The following is a 25342-nucleotide window of genomic DNA, read 5'->3' on the forward strand; positions in this document are numbered from 1 at the left end:
TGACACCTCGGTACTTGGTACGCTCCTTTCACCTTTGACACGTGATGCAGCGGCAAAAACATGTCTGCTAAAAGTCTGTGTTCAAATCGCTAACCAAAATGTCGTGACGTTGTAATAAGATAAAAATATATCTTTGCTGTTTTTATATTCAAGTGAAGGGGAAGTTATATTGTTTTGTATTTAATGGTATGCTACACGTTCCTTTGTCTATCCATTTAACTCCACAAGTTCATATGTGCTAAGTTAGCACAGGGGTTAGCACCGCTAACCACTGAGCTAGCTATGGCTAGCAACCCAACTGTTTTATTTGACTTTATTTGCAATTTAATTGACTTGCCAGCGACTCATAACATTGTTCAGACTCATGCACCTTCGTGCTTTGAACATTTACATATAATGCTGTTTTTAAACCATACCTGTTTTTTTGTTTCTATTCAGTGCTGATGTGATTAAATGAATGAGTTGTGCGCGGTAGTATGGGACAACAATTGGATGCTTAAAGAGGTCGTAACAAAGATTGTTTGGTGCTCAGCTTAACTTGCAAACCTAACTGTACTTGCAGTGCGACAACTGAAGAAAAATGACGTCTATTATCAAGCTGACTGCAGTGTCAGGGGTTCAGGAAGAATCCGCCCTCTGTTACCTGCTGCAGGTGGATGAATTTCGTTTCCTGTTGGACTGTGGCTGGGACGAAAACTTCTCAATGGACATCATTGATGCCATGAAGCGGTAAGGGTGGTTACCATCTCCATGAGCAGAACAATTTACAGAGGCTTTTTAAAACTAAACAATTCAATTAAATGATTGTTTATTAATCCCTGAAAGTAAAACAAAATAAGATCAAATTAGATAAAGCTTAGTTGGCAAACTTTTAGAAAGGTCAAGTGTTGTAGAATAAGAGGCGTAGGTGATATCTACAAATCATCATGAATCAATTGGTATGTTGTTTTTGCAGCTTGGCAACAACTTAGCTGATGTCACACACAGCATGAGCAGCAAATATGGACAGAAAAGTGCAGCCAACAATTCGTCCAGGGTGCAGAGATACTCATTCTCAATGACATTTTGAAGATTACACCATGCTGTTAACAAGCACAGTAACCCTCCCTCACCATAATATAGTTTACCTCTCTATCTGCAGGCTCGGTCAACTCGTAGAGTCTGACAGCCAGGTAGAGAGGTGTTTGAGTTGTTCCTGCAGCCATATATCAGTGAAACAAATTATATTGCCTTCCTGATATTCCTGCTGTATCCTCGTCAGGGCTTCCGAGCTCATTCATTTTAGTTACCAGTGAGTTCACATTTTCCAGGACGATAAAGGGAAGAAATGGTTTAAACTTCCTTCTCTTTTCTCTCTGTTTTGTTCCTGCTCTGTATCGTAGAAATCTCTTGTTCAACTTATCTGGATCTGGGGTGTTATTGCAGGCATCAGTTGGGCTTTGAAAAGCTCAATTAGCTGCTCCAACATAATTTTCACGTTGCCACAGTTATGCATCGTACCAGATAACAGGAAATCCCAAAGAGATACAAACAATATGTCCAAAGCCACTGCAGCAGGCACTGGTGCCACTAGTGTGGCACCTTTCTAGAGCTGAGAAGAAGTTTAAAATACATTTTCAGTTCAGTTTAATAATAATGATAATTAATCATATTAATCAAATACTTAATTCATTAATAATACTTAATCAATTACCAAAGGGAAATCATGTAGTTGTAGTATAGAGGGTTAGTCATTGAATTAATATATGCTATAGTTATTGATAGATAACATGATGAAATCAAAATCAGCTTACAAAAACACAGAAACAACAGAAAGTTGAATTGTAGCAGAGAGAGTTGTGGTTGAAATCTGCAGAAGATTTGCATGCTGTAACTTAGCAACAACTTAGCTGATACGTACACACACAATGTTGGCATATGTTACAGGAGAAATCTCTGTAGACAACACAGTTCAACATCTCTCTCTCTCTCTCTCTCTCTCTCTCTCTCTCTCTCTCTCTCTCTCTCTCTGTGCAGTCTTTGTCTGACTGTATAGTCTTCAAGATAGTCCCGCTGTGTCCTTGTCAGGGCTCCAAGCTCGTCCATTTTATCTGACAGTAATCTCACATTTCCCACCACAATCAAGGGGAAAGAATGATTTCAACTTATCTTTTCTCTCTTGTTTTTTTCCCGCTCTGCTTTCTTGACACCTCCTCTTCAACTTATCTGAATTTTGGCTCTTATTCCAGGCATTACTTTAGGCTTTTGAAAAGTTGGATGTGTTTTCTCTGAATTGATGTAATAAATTGCCTCATCCTTTTTGGCTTCTGTAATTTGTCTTGTGTGTTCTGTGATAAATAAAGGTAATGTTAATTTTTTCCTTCAGATATGTTCACCAGGTTGATGCAGTTCTTCTCTCCCACCCTGACCCCATTCACCTGGGAGCTCTGCCTTATGCTGTGGGCAAACTTGGTCTAAACTGTACTATCTACGCCACAATTCCTGTCTACAAGATGGGTCAGATGTTCATGTATGATTTATATCAGGTACTGTAAGATGGGGACATGGGAAATGTATGCAAAAGTAATCTTGTTAAAATAGATTTTTTCATGAATACTACTGCTTTCTTAAAAGTTCTATTTTCCTTTTATCTACTCAGTCTCGAAACAACAGCGAAGATTTCACACTCTTCACCCTTGATGATGTGGACAGTGCTTTTGATAAAATCCAGCAGCTGAAATACTCTCAGATTGTCAATCTGAAAGGTAAGTTTACTGATCCATCACAGATCAGGGGACACCCTCATCCATAGACTACATAACAGGTTTTTTTCTATATATCTACAGGAAAGGGGCATGGTCTTTCCATCACTCCTCTTCCAGCTGGACACATGATTGGAGGCACCATTTGGAAGATTGTCAAGGATGGGGAGGAGGAGATTGTATATGCTGTGGACTTTAACCACAAGAGAGAAATGTAAGCAGAGACAAAGTGCACATAGGAAATGTGTTTGCAGTTTGGTCCTTAGTTTGCTTACTGTTTTACTCTGTTTTAGTCACCTCAATGGATGCACGTTGGAGAGCATTAGTCGTCCATCCTTACTCATCACAGATTCCTTCAATGCTACATATGTACAACCACGTCGCAAACAAAGAGATGAGCAGCTGCTTAGTAAGTAATATTCACAAAACTCTTCAGTGTTTAATGACACATTCATGTCAATTAATAATTCATTGTAATGAAAAAACCTGTAGAGATAAGTCATGACACACCGGTGTCTGAACTTTTATATTTCCTTTGTCCCCTCCCCCTTACAGCTGTCATCATCTTGGAAAGGATGATAAATGCAGTATATTATTATCTTTTTTTTTCTTCTTCTCCTTTTCCTTTTCCAAAGCCAATGTCATGGAAACTCTGCGTGGTGACGGTAACGTCCTTATTGCTGTGGATACGGCTGGGCGTGTATTGGAGCTGGCTCAGCTTCTAGACCAGATTTGGAGGACAAAGGATGCTGGGCTTGGAGCTTATCCACTTGCTCTGCTCAACAATGTCAGCTACAATGTGGTGGAATTCTCCAAGTCCCAGGTATTTAGTTTAGTTTGGTCTTAGCTCATGAAAAACAGAAACAAGACAGTAGGAATTAGTAGCAAACTTTGTGCAGAAGAGGCAAGTACAGAGACGTAATGGCACATTATAACAGAACTACATGTGTGCTTGTGACCTGTCATATTGATGGTTACTGATTCTCTGTAGGTGGAGTGGATGAGTGACAAACTCATGAGGTGTTTTGAGGACAAGAGAAACAATCCTTTCCAGTTCCGACACTTGACCCTGTGCCACAGTCTGGCGGACCTGGCCCGGGTGCCCAGCCCCAAGGTGGTGCTTTGCAGCCAACCAGATCTTGAGTCTGGTTTTTCCAGAGAGCTTTTTATCCAGTGGTGTCAAAACGCTAAAAGTTCCATCATCCTAACCTACCGCACTACACCTGGAACCTTAGCTCGCTACCTCATCGACAACCCTGGAGAAAAGATGCTGGATCTGGAGGTGAGATGCAGCATCTTGTGAAATTGTTTTACTGCCACAGAAGCTGATACTCATGTCTTCATGCAGCATTTGCCCTGTGGAAAGCTCCTAGTTGTAACTTTTCAGACCACGTGATGATGGTCTTTTACACTATTTTCATGCTTTGCACTTCTCGTTATAACAGGTCAGGAAGAGAGTAAAGCTCGAAGGCAAGGAGCTTGAGGAATATCTGGAAAAGGACAAAATCAAGAAAGAAGCAGCTAAAAAACTTGAACAAGCGAAGGAGTAAGTCCTGGTGGAACTAAAGGCGGAATGGCTGAAAGATTTGTTTTTATTTTTTAATTTGTCTAATTTGGGCTCTCACAGTTCCAAAGTTTCTTGTCCCCTTATTGATAAATGAAGCACAAGTTTTGATAATACTGGAAATTTTTACAAGAGTTCAATTTTTTTTCATGCTCAGCTCACAGCTAAAACAGTAAATCAGGTAAAATGCCAAGTGAAATACACATTATGGTTTGTTGCAAATCCAGAGCTGTTAAAATGGAAATCTGTAAAAGGATAATGAGTTGTAACTGCATTGTCCTACTGTTTACCTCTGCTACTGACTAAAAATGTTCTGTCTCTGGAGAAATTGAACTGCTGTGTACAGAATTAAGTTTGTTTGTTTTGTTTTTTTATGGATTTGCAGGGTGGATGTGGACTCCAGTGATGAAAGTGATATGGACGATGATCTGGATCAGCCAGCTGCTGTGAAAACAAAGCATCACGACCTGATGATGAAGGGCGAGGGGAGCCGTAAAGGCAGTTTCTTCAAACAAGCCAAAAAGTCGTATCCAATGTTCCCAGCACACGAGGAGAGAATCAAGTGGGACGAATATGGAGAAATCATCAGGTACTGAAATATTGATGCACGCGGATGTCAGAGTGTAGGCCGCTCTAAGCTAAGAATCTTAAATTATCTGCTTTTATCTAAGGTTGGAGGAGTTTCTGGTTCCAGAACTACAAGCTACAGAAGAAGAGAAGAGCAAACTGGAATCTGGGATGACAAATGGAGATGAACCCATGGACCAGGATCTGTCTGTCGTCCCCACCAAATGCATCTCAAGCATAGAAAATCTTGAAATAAGGTCAATGATCTTCATGATTGTTAAGTTCATGATTATAAGCAGCTGATGTTATTTCCCATAACAATGACAAACAGCGCAGTACAATCTCTCCTGGACAAACTGCCGTCCTGTCAATAAATCTCGTCTGCATGATTCTTAGAAGGTTTGACTTATCAGCACCATTGAAAAGTTTGACCCCATTGTTAATTCTTTACAGAGCAAGGGTGACATACATAGACTACGAAGGCCGCTCTGATGGCGACTCCATAAAGAAAATTATTAATCAGATGAAGCCCAGACAGCTGGTGATTGTCCGTGGGCCACCTGAAGCCAGTCTGGACCTGGCTGAGTCGTGCAAGGCTTTCAGCAAAGACATCAAAGTCTACACACCCAAACTGCAGGAAACTGTGGATGCCACCAGTGAGACACACATCTACCAGGTCTGCTTCACTTAAGCCTGCTTGATTTAGATTTTAGTACAGTTTAGGTATCTCTTTTTTTATTAAACATTAAACCTCATGCATTTTTAGAGTAGAAAATATTGAGTTCTGCTCTGTTTGTGTAAATGTGATTGCTATGTCTTTGTCAGGACTTTAAAGTCTCTCTGCAGTTGAGTCAAGACATTGCAACTATGACAGGCCAGCATTTTTCTTATTGATATTTTTTTCCTGTGGTAAAGGTGCGGTTGAAAGACTCCTTGGTGAGCTCTCTGCAGTTCTGCAAGGCCAAAGACACGGAGCTGGCATGGATCGATGGTGTGCTGGACATGCGTGTAGTGAAGGTGGATACCGGCGTGATGCTGGAGGAGGGTGTGAAAGAAGAGGTGGAAGACAGCGAGATGCCAATGGACATCGCCCCTGATCTTGGCATCGACCACAACGCCACGGCAGTGGCAGCACAGCGTGCCATGAAGACCCTGTTTGGAGAAGATGAGAAGGAGCCGTCAGAAGAGAGCGATGTCATTCCCACGCTGGAGCCGCTGCCTCCAAATGAGGTGGGAAACGGAGACATTTGAAAGAAAGTTGATGTTTTTAATGCCAGAACATTAATCTCCTGAAGAACTCTTAAAGAAATTATGAGCTTTTAAAACTTTATTTTATTTTATTTTTAACATTTTTCTATCTTCGCTGGAAAACACATTTTTAACTTTAGAGAACTCAGGGTTAACAGCTGGCTCTAAACCAGATGTAATGTCCCAAAATCTTGCTTGTATATACACAGCTTAAACTTGAATTCAAGATGGGTGCAAAGAAACTTTTCCTCTTTATTGGATGATTGTGAAAAAACCCACGTTGTCTGAATTTTTCCACATGAGCTGAAACAAGTACATGTTTGAGTGGGAGATGACTTAATGTTGATGCTGCTGAGTTCTTTAACACTTTCAAATGAAAGATCAAACGTAATTTCTTTTTCCAAAGAGCCATAAATTTTGACATGTCAGTATTGTGATACCAGCGAGTTTCTTCAACTGTTTGGCTCAAAAAAGGAAAAAAAAAGGGTACTTTATTTCAACTATTCTTGTATAAATGTTGCAAGTGAAAAGTTCTGCTATGAAACATTTTGACAGGTGACCTTATTCTAAGAGTCTTTGCTGTCTTGCACGTTACATGGGAAAGGAAAACCCTAATTGGCAGATAACTTTAAGATCCCAGTAGCTGCTGTAGCCAGAGGAGCAAAGGTATTATTGTTATGTCCTACAGCAGTTTAAGTAAAGTAAAAGGCAGAGAAGAGTCTTCCATGTCTTGAAACTTTCCACCAATAGAGAACTAGACTGGTTCATGTTTGGCAGCCGTGTCTTATTTCAGTGCCATTTCTAAATTTTGCATACAATTTGCTTGTTGGAGTTGAGCCATGAGTTTTATGCAGGTTTCTTCAGATGTCTGCTCAACGCTTTTCTTCTCCAATTTATTTGTTAGATTTCCCAGTTTTAGTATGCTCATTTCTTATGGTGCAGATGTCATGACTTCCAATATTAAACTCCTGCTTGAGTCACAATTTAAGAAAATATTATTATTATTCAGTTGCCTTCATGTGAAAAAGCCCCTGCTTAGAGTTGTTCATGTAATTGTGATGTCTGTGTCTAAGGCGGTATATAAGCAGGTCTGAGAGCCCCTTTTGATAGACAAGTCTAAAGCGAGCCTTTTTCCTCTCTCCATGCAGATTCCAGGGCATCAGTCTGTGTTCATCAACGAGCCTCGACTGTCTGACTTCAAGCAGGTCTTGCTGAGAGAGGGCATCCAGGCCGAGTTTGTAGGAGGAGTGCTTGTCTGCAACAACATGGTTGCCGTCCGCAGGGTGAGTGTCCTTCCCCTTGGCTCACTGAGCGTGCTGTCCATCAGCTCCCTGCAGCACTACCCACCACTAGCCTTCAACATGGAAAGAGGCCAGCAGCACAGAAGACATACACCACCACATTTTCATATTTTTAAGCCAAAACCTCCCAGTCAAATTATTGAGCTCCTGCTTCTATCACATATTTATTCATATCAAAGATGATGTGTGAAAAAAGTTTTGAAGGTGATATATTATTATATTGTTATATAATTCTTTTGAGAAAAAGAACTTAAATGTAGTCCTACATGTACCACTCAAGAGCTTACAAATAACATACAAAATTTGCTAGCAGAAAATAATTGATCAAAGTAACAACCAAGATAAATACATCTTCCATGACATGACTGCCTATTGTATTTGATTCTATTGACTTTAAGCTGTCAGATGTAGTGATGCACAGCTGAGAATTGTCTCCATCAGACCTACTAATATTGTAAAGAACGGCGACACATTTTATTTCTTCTTTTGTTTGCATTTTGAGTAAGGGTCTGGCTGCAGCTACAAGCTGTATGGATTTGAACATTCTTCTATCTGTGTTGATTTATTTGCATGTACAGAGGTAGTAATTACGGCAAGAAACCCTTTTTCAAGTGTTCAAGGGTTATTTCCTTGCACATGATATGATAACATATTCACACTGAGCACAGAGTGGAGCATTAAACACAAAGAGAGACAAGTAAAGCCTGCCTAAGCAGGATACAAAAACCCCAGTGGCAAATGAAAACAACTCACCTCAGATGGAAGACATTAAAAAAAAAGAATCACAGGCAAGACTGAACAATTAAAGGAAAAGAAAAAGGAGGAGAGGATGCCATCAGCAAACTGCATAATTGTCAAGAACTTGAAATAGAAGCAACCCAGAAAATGAAATCAAAGAGAACTGAGACTGTTAAAGGAGTGTATGTGTGGGTTTGTGTGTGACTTAAATGACAAATCTTTGTGTGGATTCATTAAAAATCCAAGTCTGCAGGATGGAAATGACAACATACTATGCAGTTATTCTACAAGCCAGCATTGTGCTGAACAAGGCTCGTCTATCTTTGCTCAAAGGTGCAATCTTGTTGCTCGAGGACCCATGTAACCAGTGTATCTTTACATTCTCTTTTTGTCTAGACGGAGGCCGGACGTATCGGCCTAGAAGGCTGCCTATGTGACGACTACTATAAGATCCGGGAGCTGCTGTATCAGCAGTACGCTGTTGTATAGCAGCAGCAGCAGGCTGCGCCGCTGCAGAGCACACCATGGCAACACAGACAATCCTTCAGAAGGACTTTATTTAGAAGAGAGGAGTGTACCTCTGTCCCATGAGCTGCTCCAGCAGTTTCACTGCAAAACTTGTACATTTTCACTTTTCTAATTTTTTTCCAGATAACATTTCTTTTATTAGTTTACGTCCAGAAAGTGAAAGGCAGATGCATTGCCTGAGTGGACCTATCTGTGTAAACAGACTACAACCATAAATGCTTTTGTTTTCAAGTTCCACTATCTGTACACACAAACTGCCCTCTGTTCTGTCATTAAAACGTTTTTTTTTTTTCATACATAAGTTTTTAGTGTGTTTGTCTCAGGTGTGCATAGTTAAGCAAGGAATATACTTTTAACCATGAACCCCTATAGTCGGTTGACAGTGTAATTGTTCACATGCTTTCACATGCAATTACTCTAATCACATCTTAATTATCATAATCGCTGCTTCCTCTATGGTCCTCTGTGGGCTCTCAGGACCGATCGGGTGATCAGAGCAGCCTCCAAACAAAGAAATGCGCCTCATCTATATGAACTTAAAGTCTGTCCATGTTCCACGTTTCCATGGAGTTTAGTTGTTTTTAGTTGTCTCAGAGCATAACTGCTGTGAAAAGACCAGAGATAAACATTTTATTGCTCTGATATCACTGCTCTCTTGTCACAATTGAAGCAGTATATTCTGGAGCTTGCCAGACCACCGCAGGTCGAGGTCGGTTCTGATTCTTCACAGCTGTGAAACATGAGGAAGTGCTCATCAGCTCCATTCACTGTTTTGTGTTTTAGTGCGTAATCGCTGTGAAATCTCTAGAGATTAATGTTTTATTGGTTGAATGTTTTATAATGACAATAACAATAATAATTACAATGAAGTATTGTTTGTGTAGATTTTATCTTGATAATGTTACAAAGGGTTTTACAAGAAGGGATAATGTGAGTTAGGGCCGCAATAATAAGATCTGTGATAAATGTATCAGATGTCGTTTTACGAAGAGATCTCAAGGTTTCAAGGGGCAAAGAGTTCCATGTAATGGGGGCTCTAATGGAAAAGGACTGATATTCTTTTGTCATAAATTGTGAGATTATTGAGAGAAAATGCTGAAATTAAATGCTGGGAGTACTTGACCAGTCAGCAATGTTCAGCTCTGCAAGCTGGACCCCAAAAGTTCAGAGTAATCTCAAAAGTACAACCTCCCAACTGGAGCTGAGATTTCTCCCCTGGAATTCCTTTTAGTCCCTAGTTCCTTCCATCAAAACTGAGGGGGCAGTGGGGGAAAGCTCCTGGTTGCTGGAAAAGGTGACAGTGCAGCTTTTGGATTATATCATAATTTGACCTTCTAATACAATGTCCTCCCTCCCAGCATGCAACACATTTGTAGCCTCACAAAGCTCTGGAGCCATAGGGGACTGCTCACATGATTTCATATGTTATGTCAGTGCCAAACCCTTGAGATGTGTAAACTGCTTTTTGTGGAAGTCCCAAAAGACACGTAATAGCGCAATGCAAAAAAACCAAACAAACACTGAGGTGTAACAGGCACAAAATAGAGAGGCCTGACTTTCTTTGTTGCAGCAACTTATTGGTACCTTATGTAAAACACTGATGGCAATCCCCTTAAAATAAATGTCCTCAGTTACAATCTTCAAATCTCCAAAAACTGTTAAAATTCTACCTCTGTTCATTTGAATTATGTATTACATGTGCTCCCGCATTCAACGTAGTCAACGAGCTACTGCAGTAACACCAGATGGAGCCATTTTTCAGCTGGATCCAACCAGCCTATGAATACCCATATCAAATCTGTCCATGCAGCAGGGCCATCTGTAATACAGTGATGAGATGACATTGTCCCTGAAGTGATAACTGGGACTGAATATAATTCAGCCTGCTGTAGTCAGCCAGGATTAATGCTGCATTATTTAAGAAACCATCTCTCAAAAAAAAAAAAAAACCTGTTAGCCTCCCTGGCTGTTAGTGCCAGGGTAGAAATAGTGAAACGGTTCAGCGGTTTGTTTTCTCATCTTTCTCAGGCACACAAAGATATGAAGTCTAACCTCTGCTGTTCCCCACTGATGTATAACTGCCGTATTAGAAAGTTGGTTGACAGGCGAGGTGTGTTGAGGACGGAGGGGGAGGGGGGGTGTCATATCTTGTGTGATTTGCCTGCTGCCGCATTGTTGGCACTGTGACTTGACTGATTACCTTTGGAGCGTTGTGTGAATCCCAAGGGTAGATCTTTAACACGGGCATCTGTGGAATACCACTTTTATGAATATACCAAAACAAACCTCCTCCCCACAGCTCCGATTCATCGCCTCCAACTCTCCAGCATCACACATTCGCAGAGTGTGATATGATTGTGGTGGAGACTCCACCTACTATGATAGCATGCGGGGCCATCACAGGGGGGTGCATACCCACACATACTTGAATAGTGAAAGCAAGTTTATGGGAGCGTGTATGTGTGGAGATGGAGGAGTTAGGCTTCAGCTTGGTTGGCCAGATGACGTGCAGGACTGTTTTTATACAGTTGCGTAACATACAGTTTTGCACTTTAGAAACATTAAAATTTAAATGCTCTTTTTTAATCCGTGGCTCTCTCACGCACACACATAGACATTCATGTTCAGGAAAGCACCAATGATGCCTTTATTTATTTGCCCCCCTCCATCCTTGTCCTGAACTTAAGTAACCTGTTACAGACAGAAGCTGGGAGACAGAGAGTTAGAGCAGATGAGGAAGAGCTCTTCTGTGCCACAGAGCATGCCAGCTCTGCCCAGTCACTGCTTTTCATTTTGATAATTGACCAGCAACGCCAGAAATGTCCATCAGCTAATCCTCTTAGCTTTCATAATGCTGACTCTGTCACAGAAGCCCCTGTTTTAATGTAACGAGCAGCTAAGCCCACAGCACAAGGCAGACTCGCCTTGGGGGCACAGAGGCCACTCTGCCCCCTGGAGGCCACCAAGAGACCTGCTTTCAACTCAACAAGTGCACTGTCAATCTGTCAGTCTGCGTAAAATCATATTTCCATATCCTGACTCCATGGTGACTACTGTTGTGCCTTTCACTCTGAAGTCGCTGGTACAAAGCTGCACTCAAAGAGAGACCATCTTGGTCCATTCATCTGTGCGGGTTGGAGGATGAATGAATTTAATCCCTTTTGAATTCCTGGTCTCTTTACTAAGCAGACCACTTAATGCCAACGACATCAGTGTAATAATGTGAAAAGGGGAACTATGAAACCACACAATATTAAAACATAGCATGAGGCACAGAAATCTCATAATGTCCTGCTTACATCTTTTTTCTTTTTAAAAAAAAAACTGTTTCTGAGATTAAGCACAGGCTGTAAATTAATTGCACTTCTTCGACGTCATGACAACTGCTGGACATTTTAACAATTTGATAAAATCAAACCAACACGGACCTTTTGTTTTCATCTTAATGTTTAAAAAGACAATGAAAACTGTTTATTGTAGGGCACTTACTGGTTGAAGTTTAGGAGCAGTGTCAACACCTATATAACTCCAGCTATGCTGTAGTCAGTGCTATCTTAATGCTGCTGCTCATGAGCATAGTATTAGTAAAGAGCTGAAAAGAACAAATATTTCTCTCGTAATTTACTCACCTGGCAAAGCCTCTTCCTGCAAATATTGATATTATGTACCTGCAGACACAATTTTATAGTGTTTTGCTGGTTTAAATTACTTGGACATTAGTTTCATGGAACATCTCTGGGTGGTGTGCTTTGATGGGAACCCGCCTAGTAAGTAAATATAAATGTGAGAGGTGACAAAGAAAATGCAAAGATTCAAAGAATATGAAGTATGATGTAAAGTCAGTCAGGGTTAAGCTGTCACATGAACACATTCCCACACAGATTCAGTATGTGCATTGCTGGCTGTTTTGCAGTTTGTGTGTGGGAGCAGTCAAGTCTGAGAGAATGCTGAAATAAGAAAAATTTACTTTCTTAGAAAAAAACTTTTAGAAATATTCATGACAACTCAAAAAAGGGAAAATCTCAACAGCAGAAGTGCACTACACACAATCTATACAACACTAATAGGGAAATAATGCTTTGCACTTGTGCTGAACTGTGAGGCGTGGGTGATGCAAATTTAGTCATCTTCACCAATCTGTGAGGATCCACCAGTTCTACAGCTTCTACAGCTAACTGCATGCAGTCCAAATATTGGAATTGTATGAATGGTGCACAATGATGACGCTTGCGCCTGGATAAATCTCCATTTTGAAAAACAACATACCTGACAAAGAAGACAAAAAGCAGCAGAACAACATGGACGCTTGCTTTTAGGAGAGATTTTGCAGGAGAGTCAGCATTATCCACACCTAGACAAAGTACTACAAACTGAACATATAGCTATAGACTGGAAGCACAGTTGGCCAAAAGATAGTATGTATATGACCGTGTAGGCGTCTGGAGAATCACAATTACTTTGCAGATAAAGACACAGAAACCTGAATACCTAAACCTAAATCCCTTTAATGGCCCTTTCGGACCAAACACCATGACGGTAATGCCTTACTGTGAAACACATTAATTTTAATGGATTGCCACACATGAAGATGGTTTGTCACTGCGCAAAGCAAAGTGCAGTGTAGTCAGCTTGTGAACTTTGACTGTGACGTGTTGCACTGAACATCTGCGTAGCCAAAAGATGCAGGGCATCAATCCATGCACAGAAGGCAAACCAGAGGAAAAGCTGATATTGTGTGTGTGAATTACCTGAACTCCATGGCAGAACGTTGCAGTGATTCCTCCCGTCCCCATAGGGCCAGTGTCTGAGAGCACAGCACACATTCAGATTGACACATTCAGGACACTTTCTTCTCTGCAGCTTCCTTTCTAGCAGCATAGACAATGCATACAAACGGGGAGCTCCCTGCCTGCCAACAACACATGCAAACAAACAAGCTTGAAGTTTAGAAAACTCTGCCTACTTTGCTCTGTACCCTGCTACTCTGCTGACCAGTGCACTAAACACAGCACTGAGCTGGGCAGATGTCGCATCAGGTATGAAAGGATCCTAATTGTTGGTCTCTCAAACAATGAGCTCAAAAAGAAAGTTTAAACACTTGAGTGTTAGGGAAGATACAAAAATGCTGATTTTTTTTTTTGTCTTACAGTATTTCACATTTTATATATACCGTATGTAAAAAAGTTTCCCATATAAGGCTTCAGCTTCTTGGTGATTATTGGTATTTTTGGGAATCCTGAGGAGGTAAACAGCAACCATAACTGGTCTCATTCACTTTGATTTGTGATTGTATGCACATCAAGACAACAGAAGACTTATAAGTAGATTTTAAGAGATGACTATGTTTTTTGAATGTCCAAAATGCAGTTTTAGGTTTTTGAATACCTCAGGAAGAAAGCTGAAAGTCCTTTTCCCATTTCCCATTTTGATTCTCTCCCCCTTTGTCTATCTCATACTCCTCACTTAATAACTCCCCCTGAGGTTCTTGTATATCTAATACTCTATGTTTTATTTTAATCCTGTGGTAATGGTCCTGCAGTAAAGGAACCACTTGTGTCTACCCACTCTTTAAGATACACACAGAAAGACCCATCGAGCAGGAATCCTGAATTACACCATTACGGTGGTGATCCTCTTATGCAACTTGCTCTTCACACTCATCCACAAAGCAGGAATGCTCACAAGCATAAATCCATGAAGGCACTTGCTGCCAGATTATCCACAGTCCACAAAACAGCAGCTGCCATGCTGCCTTTTTGATGAAACAATGCTTTTTTTGGGTGCATTTGTTGTTTGGATTGATCCTGGCTGAGTCCCTTGCTGAGAGATGTGGCTGTTTTAATGATCATGTGTGTGTGAATGGGCATTGATACAGATCACATGAGATTGTTTTGCTTGGCTTCAGTACAAACATCACATTCTTCTCCTCTTGGAGCAAAACAAACCTGGCTGGTTGGTTGTTCGTAACTTGAGGCGATGCAGGCAACAGGATCAGGAAACAAGCCTTTGGATGAAGGCAGCAACGGCCTCTTAGCAAACTGCACACAGACTGACATGTAGTTCCAGCCAGTCAGCAGAAAGCAACCTGGCTGGCCTGCTCTTTCCACTCAGCATATCAGAGGGAGCCGGCCTTATCTGATGTGACTTGGCTGACACCACCTTGAGAGCTGTGAGGACACCCTGCCGATGATTAATTTGAGCTCAGACAACACAATGAAGATTAGCTTCCAGTGTTTACCCCTACAGACGTCTCTGCTAAACTCAGGACGTCTATAGCATGCCACAGGGAGGTGTAATAAGGCTGTGAATCATCAGCGGTGAAAGATGTTGACATGAAAACTAGTAGTGGCCAGACTCATGAGTGTGAATCCAGAGAAGTGACTCAGCCCTATAACTGTTTATCTTCAAGCAGTTCAGTTTGGATTCCAGATCAAACAGAAGGTCCAATCTTCTCTGCTTTCTTGTAGAACAGCATAAGTGAGGTTTTGCTGTTCCAGACAAATTCAGATATTGCCTAACCATGGGAAAAGACACCAAATCTAGTGAATAGCCTAAAGCTTTGTCACCCACATATCATTTTGCTGAGGACTTAAGACTTGAACCAGATTTAGGTAACTGAAAATGGTCTGATGTGAGAAATATATTAGGCCTAAAAATATTCGATCCCTGTAAGTATTTCTTTTTAAATTTTGACCACGTTCGCCGATAAGATGTTCAGAAGTGGTAAAAAATTATTATTATCTAGATTTCCAGTAAGAAAAACAATGGTTTCAACAGGAATCATATTCATAGTGCTGTTTGTGTGCTTACTGTACCACAGGCTTATATTCCTCATAATAGAAAAGCAGGAGGCATGTCTTCTTTAGCAGCAGTCGAGGCTGTAATCCCATAGTACTTGTGCATGCACATTAGAGCAGTAAGCCCAATTACATATTTTACATTTATGTATACAACTACTCACATTAATGATGTCCTAAAAGCCTATTGCTTGCAGCACACAGCCTGTAAAGTATCCATATTTATGAGTTGTTGTTTTTTTATGATAAAACTACATTTTAGCTAGTTGAAAAGAGGATTAAAAAAACCATATAGATGACTCGACTGAATATAACCGTTTTCAATTAGAAATAGAACCCAAGTCTCCATTTGTAAACAAAGAACCAATGTACTTTCCTTAATTGTTCCCAACAATGAATGACTTGTTGAGATGTTTTGAAGGTTCAAACCAGGGCTGTAACAATCATCAAACAAGGTTTTTCAGTAAAATTGCAGCATGACAGTACAAAACAAACTGTATTAGAAAAGGTTTTTAAGATTTAGATTTAAAAAGAATCCCCTCCTACAAAACTGGCTTTTTGATTGTATAATAATACACGTCACCTAATCATGATTTTGTTTGTGCATGGATTCCCATAAATTCCACAAGGTCCCGAGTCCCTCAGAGGCTTTTTCGCCAGGACATGTTTTGTTACCCCTTTGATCTAGTTTGTGTTCCAGATTTTCTGCCATTGGGTCACTGGCGATTAGAATCTCAATCATTAATCTGAGATACACACAGTTGCAACGCATTACTGTAAGGAACACATGCTGCATGACATTATTGGTAAGATCTAAATGTAAAACTAGAAACTTCAGACTTGACTTGGACTTGGACTTGATTTTCTCAAGTCTTCAATGGTACTTTTTAGGTACTTTAATGAAGGTTTTGGACTCACAAAAGAATCTTACAACTTCCAAGACTGAGCTGTACATTTAGTTAGAACCAGCACTGTATCTAATTTCAGTTATTTCTTCTGCTAAGGCGTGAAATGAGTCAGAAGTATGTGATTACTGCTGTGTTTTTGCTTGTTTGTTCATCAGTGCTGAGATGTTCCCAAGCCTGCTGAGAGAAATGATTTTGCCAGTGAGTCCTGGGTCTGCAACAAGGCGTCTCCCAGTAGAACTCCTCTCTCTCTCTCTCTCTCCTCTCAGTTTTCCAGGGAGGTATCTAGAAGGTATTTGACCAGATACCTGAACCACCTCAATTGATAGGGTCTAGTGAAATGGATTTGGCAGCAGTCAAAGGCAGAGGCCAGGGTTTTCCTGGCTACTGAAACTGGCTAAAGGGACAAGATTATGCAAAAACTAGCAAACTTTCTTAAACTTGTGGAGAGTTGGAGTATCATTATAATAAGAACCCATTACATTTTGGTAGGGATTAGGTTGATTTTCATTTAAATTGTGAAGCATTGCATTGGATTGCATGTAATTGAATCTCTAAACTCTCTTGTTCAATAAACAAACTTTCATATAGTACACTGTGTATACATCACATTTACAGTGCAAGAACCTTTATCAGGTTCTGTTGTCTGACACCAAACCCCAGTTAAAAATTACTTACTTGAAATGACAACTGCAACATTTGACTGCAAGCGTTATGCTACTTAGTTTTGCAGTTATTAACAGCTAAAAACAGAAGAAATGACACCAATGCCACAACACATACAACAACATGCTATCCCGCATTAACATAGCCATTGGGACTGATGAATTTACCACCTTTTACAGGCTAAAATTTTGTTGTTTGTCATAAGTCTTTCACTACATAGACAAGGTGATGACCATCGAGAGTAGACATATCTGGGTACTCATATTGTATAGCATGTACTTATCAGTGTGAACGAACTCATGTTCCCAATACAGCAAGCAGTACAGAACTGTGCAATGAAAACTGCATGCAAGCCAAGCACTCATGTGACTAATCTGATGAACTTGATATATGATGGAGACCACCTTGATTTTTTTTTTTCATGAAAAAGCATATTTCACTCCTCATGCCTGTTTGTGAATAATGAGATTATGACATTAACAACTCCAACTCATTGTCCTCCTACTCAGTGCCTATAACTTTTGTGTCCAGTAAGAGGGTGTACAGGGTGATGAAATCACACAGCAGGGAAATCTACTGGCTTGATGATTTTATTACATTCCCCCTCCTACCCTGGCTTCAAGTGATCACTCTGAAAGAACTCACCCTCACTTGTCCTCTGTTTCAGAGCCCTGCTTCCTGCATTAATATAGACTTTGCAGGCTGTCTCTGCAGCTCTGATGCTATCTTCCCAGAATGAATGGGCTGCATGTTTCTGCTGGCATAACCACTGTGGTCAGTCTGAATGGGACTCTCCACTCTACTTGCAAGGGGAAAAGGTTGCTCTTTGCCTTTCTACCCATCCTTTTCTGTCCTGCAGACAAAAGAATAATGAAGTTATTTATGTGTCGCTCATTACAAAAGGTTAAGTCTCACTCAGCTATAAACAGCCTTTATCTTATACTAAAGCTGCTGTATGCTGAATTTTCAAATAATTTAATTCAATTTCATACAACTTGATGCCCATGCTGAAATGACTACAAGCATTTAGTAAAGCTGAATTGATGTACAAAGGAATGGGGCTGTTCTTTTGTTAAATTAACAATGGATTGTATGAGGCGGGTAAAAAATTTGTGAAATGAGTTTTGTGGTAGAAAATTGAAAATGACGCATCTTATGGGGTTATAAACATAAAAGTATCAAGTAAAATGTTTTTATCAATTTTGATTCAGGTGTATTTCTTCTACTATCACAAAAGCATGTTTAATGTTATATAACACTGGTCATGTAAAGGGAGTGGACAAAAGAACATGGACACCCTGCAGTAATAACACTTTGTTCTTGAACTTTGAGTTTAAACCCAAAGTGACCCCTATATTTTCACTAACATCCCATGGTCTTCCTCAGAAGTTGGAGAAACCTCTAACATCACCACAGAGATGAACAATCACCTTCTGCCACCATCTAAGCCAAAACTCTAGAACCTCACATGACCTAATGCAGTATCAATATACTGGCAACCGCACTAAGTGGAAGAATCGTGGGATTTTGTCCACTTCATGCCTCTACTGAATTCATTATGCAAGTGTCAAATGGACAATTTTTCTACTCTATTAAACCTTTGCCAGAGGCCACCAACTGTACACCATTTTAGCACCTATTATGAATTATGTAACTGATTTTTCAAAAGGTAAAGCAATAAATTGACCTCAGTGGGCATGAAACATACATAAATGATCAATTTACTGCTTTTTGGAGCATGAAACCTATTGCATACATTAAAAAGCTGTGTGTTTCTGGGATTGACTGAGTTGCCTCATGTTGTCAACAGCTGTACAGGCGAGTTTTCATGTTGTGTTAGATGAGGAGAACAGGAGAGCTGACGGCTACCTCCAGAATACACAGACAGAACTCTCTGTTGCTCTATTCCATCCTGTTTACGCTTCATACCTGAGCAGGCATACAAATAAACCTGCGGTGCAGCCGAAGAAAGTGCAACACTCATAATGAATATTTTATTTTTCCTGCAGTCGGCTGAGATACTTTTGCAAGGAGTGAAATTAGTATTTTTTACAGAAATTTCTTGTGTGTGTACAGGCACACCATGCTTTTACTGTACTGTTAGTACCCACCATTTGTCCAAGTAGGATAGACAATAGTTTAGAAAAATGGAGATTTTTTGCCCTCCATCTGTTTTCTTGCTTCAGATATTTAATCAAATATTAGCTACAATGCCAACGGTGCATTAAAGAAAGGTACAGATTTCTATTTCTGGCTCAGTGTCATCTTTATCCAACATGTGAGTCACTTATACATGGGCTTCGGAGAGTGTAGCCATTATGCAAACACTAAATGTTGACAGTCTGACAGATTCAGCTGACCTTCTCTCCCTTTGTATTGTATGACAAGGGAACAGAAGGGACTAACTTTTCAAAATAGGATTTTAGTGACAAACTTGTAGGCTTAACCTGGAAGTAAAAGCATCTTAATAATCTTAAATAAGAAAAATAACTGGACTCATGGAAATAATGTCACTGAATGGTCCCTTTTGATCTTTCAACGTTTTTCCTTTGATATTTGATAGTCTGGTTCTTTTACATGCTCATTTTCAGAGGAATGTATTGTGTATTAAGTCTACACATAACAGACAACTTAGGAAAGAACCAATTTTGAATTGTATCTTTAGTAACTTTGTTACGAGCAGGCTGTGAAAAGACACGTGATTCGTTGTCATTTATTTAGTTGCATCCATGAAAATGTTAAAAATAACACAATTTAAAAGACACAAGATAATATTTTATCACCAACAAGGTGATTACCGAGGAGCAATTAGCTGAAAACTTGTCATCTCAGAATGCACATTGTGAGGTATGACAAATGGCAAAATAACTGGACTGGAAAATCATTGGTAATAGGTCTTATGAAGTGATTAATCCCCCCAAAAGCCTGGACCTCAACATTATTGCAGTGTGGGATCATCTTGATAGAGACCAGAATAAAAGACAGCCAACATCCAAAGAGGTGCTTTGGGATGTCCTTGAAGAAGCCTGGAGAACTTTTCTTAAAGATTACTTGAGGGCTTGTCCAAGAGGTTTCAGACTGTGTTAAAGAATAAAGGTGCTCATATCAAAAATTAAAATATGACCCTGCAATTGTCTTTAATATTAAATTTCCATTTATATTGATGATGTTTTGATACATTACATTCCTGGCAATACATAGGTAAATGAAGAATGGCTCAAAACTTGTGCACAGTACTGTATGCAGTCATGACCAAATTGTATGGAGGGGATGATAATTATTGTGTGGGATATGGATTCACATGAATTTATAGGCATTTATTAATGGCCAGACTAAAAGGGAGGAAGGCGGTATGACTGGATTCATGGATTTATGGATAAACATGTTTCACCAGGCAATGTTCAACAAAAAGTCTCACATGTGGATTCAAACCTTCTTAAAATGTCAAAAGGATGTGTCCATCCATCTATTATTGTGGGATTGCTACTGCTACTACTTTTTGATCATATCACTTGAGGCTCATCGGGACACAGAGTTTGTGTAGTTGTCTGGAACTGTATATTCTTAATGACCAAGTCTTCAAAAATAAACAATGGCTGCGCCTGAAATCCATCAATATTTAATATTCATTCTATTTCGGAGTCATAACTCTGAGTGTAATATAATGCCACTGTCCCCAGACATTATTGTTTTGCTTTTACACAAAACCCACAGACACTCTGAGAAACAGGAGAGGAAGAATGCACTATTCTTACTTCATAAGTCATACATCTTTTCCTTTGAAGTGCTAGAAAAATGAATGGAAATGTAAAAAGCTGGACGAACTCCATTTGCTAAAGAAGATCAACGAGGTACGATCAAAAGATGCAGAAAAGTGAACTTGAAAAACAAAACTATGTCATTTCAAAGCTGAACTGATTCACAAGTCAGCTTACATGACTAATTTAATGAGAATTTGAATTTCAAATTTATTATATATATTATTATGATACATAGTTGCAATTTCTTACCATTCACTACTATGGGTCTTAGACTATGAAACTCTGACAGCTTCAGGAGAAAATGCCTCTTCACTGTATAACTTGGTACATAAGCATATAAAGTAGATCTCACACCGATAAAATATCTTCACAATTTCAAAAACATTATGTAAACTGTGTCTTGGTTCTGCTGCACAGGCTATTAAAACTGGATCTTAATCAGAGTGTTACACCAGTGAATAAACAAGATGAATCATCACAGAAATAATGTAGTTGGAAGCTAAAGTGAGCAGTGCTGAGTCAAATAGAAATTGTTGTGCAACAATCATTGTTAAAGCACTTGTCATCAAGTCATTAGTGGTGTGCACCACAAGGATATGACACGTTTGGCATTTAGATCAAATAACAGATTACCATCATGCCGACTGCTTGTTTTAACATATGCTTACATTAAAACACTCCTTTTTATCTGTGCTGCAGAGCTGCAGTTTTTCACGGGAACCTGCAGAAAGCAAAGAAGACAGTGTAAGTTTGACCAAGGCAGGGAGTGTAAAGCACCAGCTAAATCTCTGTAAGCAGGCCTTGGCGCAGCTCCCCGATTTCCTGCCTTCTGTGTAGGCTGCGGCCTGGACGGGACTAATCCCTTGGCATGGCCACAAGTCACACATGTTGATGTGTTTGTGTGCATGCAGAAGACCAAATCTCTGCATAAGGACAAGACCTGGCTTCTGATTCAGAAAAGCCCTGACTAATGACCTGCAACGCCTTCCATGTTCACCCCTCACACAGCATCTTGGATGCTTCTTGGAAATGATGGTTAATGATTTTGGAGGACTGCCTTGTTCTGTACCAACAGAGACAGTCCTGACCTTACATAACCGTCGTTTACACGAGGTGGAGGGCTTTTGACCCTTACATGCTGTTTTTGTTTAAGTGGAAAGCAGTGGTGATGGTGAAATGTTGACATACTGTTTCAGCTTTGTCAACCTGAGCGTGTAGACAGCTGTTAGTCTGAGGCAGATTTCCTGTCTGTTATCTTGGCAGAAAAGGTGACCTGCAGCAGGCCTGGAGGCAGCAGGAGCAGCCTGCACTATGCAGCCGTACAAATCTTCCAACACTGCTGTGTTGTTTTTAACTGTAGGAAAAAAGTTGCACTGAAATGTTGAAGAAATAGTTTGGCATTTTCTTGTAGGACAGAGAAGACTGTTGCCCATATTTTGCTTGTACGGGCAATATGAAGCGACAGCCAACAGATTAGTTTAGCAATAGGGCCACTCATAACCACCAAAGACTTACCGCATTCAATAAAACTCAGAAAACAGGTTTACTTGTTAATTAGTGAACTTAAGAGGTGTTGGTTGTTGGAGTTTATTTGATTATTGCCTTTGGACAAATTTTGGCTTGATATTTATCTCTAATTCTACTAAAGCTAAACTGATGTTCTCAGCAAACTCCTGGCAAAAATAGAAACATTTTCTTCATTTTGTTCAAAGACTTTTAAAGCAGAAACATATAGTAGTCTTGAGATGCAAAACACAACATTTGACAAAGCAAAATACATACCCCTAAAAAACAATTATTAGTTATTACTTATTAAAACACAACAAAACCAAACTCAAACATTTCAGAAAACAAAACAATGAGTAAAACATAAAGAACAGCATTTTAGAAGACAAGATACAGAAGCAAGCTATATTTTACAGAGCCCAACGATAAACACCTGAAAATAAACTGTTTTGTGAATAGTTATGATTTTTGTTTATTCATTTCCTAAAATATTAATGTGTTCTGTTGCTATGTTGAGTATAAATTTGGGTGTGTTTCTGAAACGTTTCTGTTTTGTTGTTGTTTTTGTCATATCTATGAGGGGAAAAGGGCTTTTCTCACCATTAACAAAGTTTTATGTACTCATGGGAACTTTTGAACAAATATAACTTCAAATCACACTGTTCCATGTGTTGGTGGAGACAATAACGGATGACATTAATGTGGTGCTTTATCTTTAACTCAACATTAAATCACATATTGATCTTTGCTTGCACTTTGTATTCCATAGAATAGCTGCCACCTATCATTACCTATCACACAGAGTGACAGATCCAGGTGAGACATCCTTCACACAGGGCCCAGTGGACTCTGCAGAGTGCTCAGATGGCCTGTGTGTTGGTGACACACTTGTAGGGCTGCCAACTATCAAACATTTGTTAGGAGTGTGTTGAACCCAAATCCAATTCAACTCATTATTGTATGGAAATTGACATGTGTATCATAAAAAATCCCCATGTTCTTTCATGTTTATTGAATTTACATTTTTCTTAACTGACTGCTTTACAATCATCACTCACAGTAGGGCATATTTTACTCACATTTAATTGACCACTGACATAAAAGTCCCTATTAGATTATTAATTTCTGGTATATACAATTCCAACAGCCCTGTTTATGTGAAGTAATTCTCTGAAGAGCAAAAAACGAAAGCCATTATAATCTTGGCACAAGAAACCCTTCAGGTCATTAGAATGTATTTCATGGTTTTAGATTTGAGTAGGGGCTGAGGCATTGATGCCAGTGAGCTGAAGGATCTATAACCTCAATTATTCACCGTGATATCAAAATGAGGATAGCAGGATAGACCAGTTATTAAAGGGTGTGTGCTAAGAACCCAGGGAGATGCTGGATTTAATTTCATATTAAAGCAGTAGAGGAATATGAACAGATTTATTTATTTATTTTGTTTAGGCTTTTTCGTAAGTAGCATTAAAGGGGTTGCAGCCTAATGACATCAAGGCTATAGCAAATAATGTGAAAGATCGCAGGACACCAGGGTCCGGGGTGATCGATGTTGGCCTGTCCGGTGCTTTCCCAATGGAGAGATAAAGGAATGAAGATTTTTCACACTGTTTGCACACGCAGTTGTCAGGAAAGTTAAAAGAGCCCAGTCTCAGTGAAGGTGGAGGGGGTGAAGGGCGCAGCTTATAGTCCGCTCTCATCACCAGCACGGCTGCTCTGCTCTGAACAGGGATTCATGTGGAGGGGGAGGCGAACGGCACGACGGCCGCCCGAATTTAACAATTAACCTTGATGAGCACAGATTGGTTTCACTTAACAGGCGCAGGTGCGTAGGATTTGCGATACGGCGCAGCTGAGAGATTTCACGTTTGTGACTGGACACTGACGCATCTTATGCTAAACAGAAAACTACACAGCGGATAGAGAATAGTGCAGCTGATATGCATGTTGGGACAGGATGCATGTTGCAATGAGATCCCTTCTAACACTCATCCTCTTACAGAATCCAAATTCAGGAGCCTTGCTGAATTGATTTGGACACCTACATCGGAATTTGACCGCCGTGTCATTGCCCCTGTTCACCAGTCCCAGCAGCTGAAAGGCATCTTCTTAGCGGCGGAGACGAGAAAGGGGGAAACTATCCGCTTCACTACTCCCCATCTGCAGTCTGGACGGCTTGAAATGAGGACCACATTCCGGCTGTGCTCCGTGTGAAGAGGCAAGCGGGGCGGCAGTTACTTCGGCTCTCAAGGACGCAAAAAGTGGCCGCCGGCTGAACAAGCTGCGAAGCATGGAGCGGGACGATACCGACACCGTGAGCCCGTCCAAAAAGACAATAATCGCGAAGATCTTTAAAGTTCGCAAGAGGCGGGAGATGTTATTCGTCCAGGTGTGCTTTATCTGCAGTGTCCTCTTCGTGGCATGGAGCATGTCGGCGCTGTTAACCAAGACAGGTGAGTGATGGGAAGAAATCCACCGGGGTACAGAGAGCTGAGGACATCTGCAGTGTAATCATGCTCACACATTGTCATCACTGAGGTACCTCACATTGATCACAGAAACGAACCAGCAGGCTGTAATGTCAAGGGCAAATGATGATAACAATTAAATTCTGAAATGAGAACCGGTTTTTCCTCTGTGGAACATCTGTATACAATCGATCAGACTGTCCTTTCCGTGTTGATGAAGTAGATGATTCAAAAGATCGTGCATTTGGTGTTTCTGGTCAGATCACTCACTGGGCAAAGTCAGCTGCACATGTTGTTGTCGGATCACAGCATTTTAAAAATCTCACTGTGGGAGCCTGTATGCCGCAGTGTGCGCGTCGTGGCAGCGGCACGTTTTAAAATTTAGTGCCAGGCTCATAATTACGGTACATACACCGTATGCTCCACGCGTACGCGAGCATCCGGTAACCAAATCGACCAAAGGGAATGAGTTAGAATTTTGTTCGTGCCTCTTTTGGGAAAAAAAAAAAAAATAAAAAAAATAAAGAAATTAGTGTTTGTATTGCTTGT

The 25342-nt window shown here is 40.2% G+C and overlaps 2 protein-coding genes across 6 annotated transcripts in view; both read left to right on the forward strand.

Annotated features, from left to right (window-relative positions):
* The first annotated feature begins 41 nt into the window (after nucleotides 1-41).
* On the forward strand, nucleotides 42-8977 carry cpsf2 (cleavage and polyadenylation specific factor 2). 3 transcript variants are annotated; one of them, XM_072361965.1, is made up of 15 exons: nucleotides 42-62; nucleotides 563-729; nucleotides 2366-2525; nucleotides 2639-2744; nucleotides 2826-2955; nucleotides 3035-3150; nucleotides 3377-3564; nucleotides 3733-4023; nucleotides 4187-4287; nucleotides 4691-4894; nucleotides 4977-5129; nucleotides 5326-5548; nucleotides 5788-6102; nucleotides 7269-7403; nucleotides 8556-8977. In XM_072361965.1, the coding sequence occupies exons 2-15, from the start codon at nucleotides 581-583 to the stop codon at nucleotides 8646-8648; spliced, it is 2364 nt and encodes a 787-aa protein (XP_072218066.1). In that variant the 5' UTR covers nucleotides 42-62; nucleotides 563-580; the 3' UTR covers nucleotides 8649-8977. The 3 variants fall into 3 exon arrangements, with proteins under 3 accessions (XP_072218066.1, XP_072218064.1, XP_072218065.1); XM_072361963.1 differs by having other exon boundaries at nucleotides 45-186; XM_072361964.1 differs by lacking the exon at nucleotides 42-62 and having other exon boundaries at nucleotides 332-729.
* A 14986-nt stretch (nucleotides 8978-23963) lies between these two features.
* slc24a4b (solute carrier family 24 member 4b) overlaps nucleotides 23964-25342 on the forward strand; it is a 35972-nt gene continuing 34593 nt past the window's right edge. Inside the window, exons 1-2 of one of the 3 annotated variants that reach the window (XM_072362629.1) lie at nucleotides 23965-24150; nucleotides 24328-24778. In XM_072362629.1, coding sequence (XP_072218730.1) covers nucleotides 24616-24778 — 163 coding nt within the window. In that variant the 5' untranslated portion in view covers nucleotides 23965-24150; nucleotides 24328-24615. Of the gene's footprint in view, nucleotides 24779-25342 lie in introns of all 3 variants that reach the window. The other 2 variants (XM_072362630.1, XM_072362628.1) reach the window with 2 other exon arrangements.

This window comes from Leuresthes tenuis, unplaced genomic scaffold (genome assembly GCF_036924035.1).
Source record: "Leuresthes tenuis unplaced genomic scaffold, fLeuTen1.0.hap1 SCAF_13, whole genome shotgun sequence".
Classification (NCBI taxonomy): domain Eukaryota; kingdom Metazoa; phylum Chordata; class Actinopteri; order Atheriniformes; family Atherinopsidae; genus Leuresthes; species Leuresthes tenuis.

Excerpts from the sequence above, each read along its gene's own strand:
- cpsf2 (XM_072361965.1), top strand. The coding sequence starts at position 581 with ATGACGTCTATTATCAAGCTGACTGCAGTGTCAGGGGTTCAGGAAGAA. Across the intron at positions 4,024-4,186 it reads AAAAGATGCTGGATCTGGAG|GTCAGGAAGAGAGTAAAGCT; the intron begins GTGAGATGCAGC and ends TCGTTATAACAG. Across the intron at positions 6,103-7,268 it reads AGCCGCTGCCTCCAAATGAG|ATTCCAGGGCATCAGTCTGT; the intron begins GTGGGAAACGGA and ends CTCTCCATGCAG.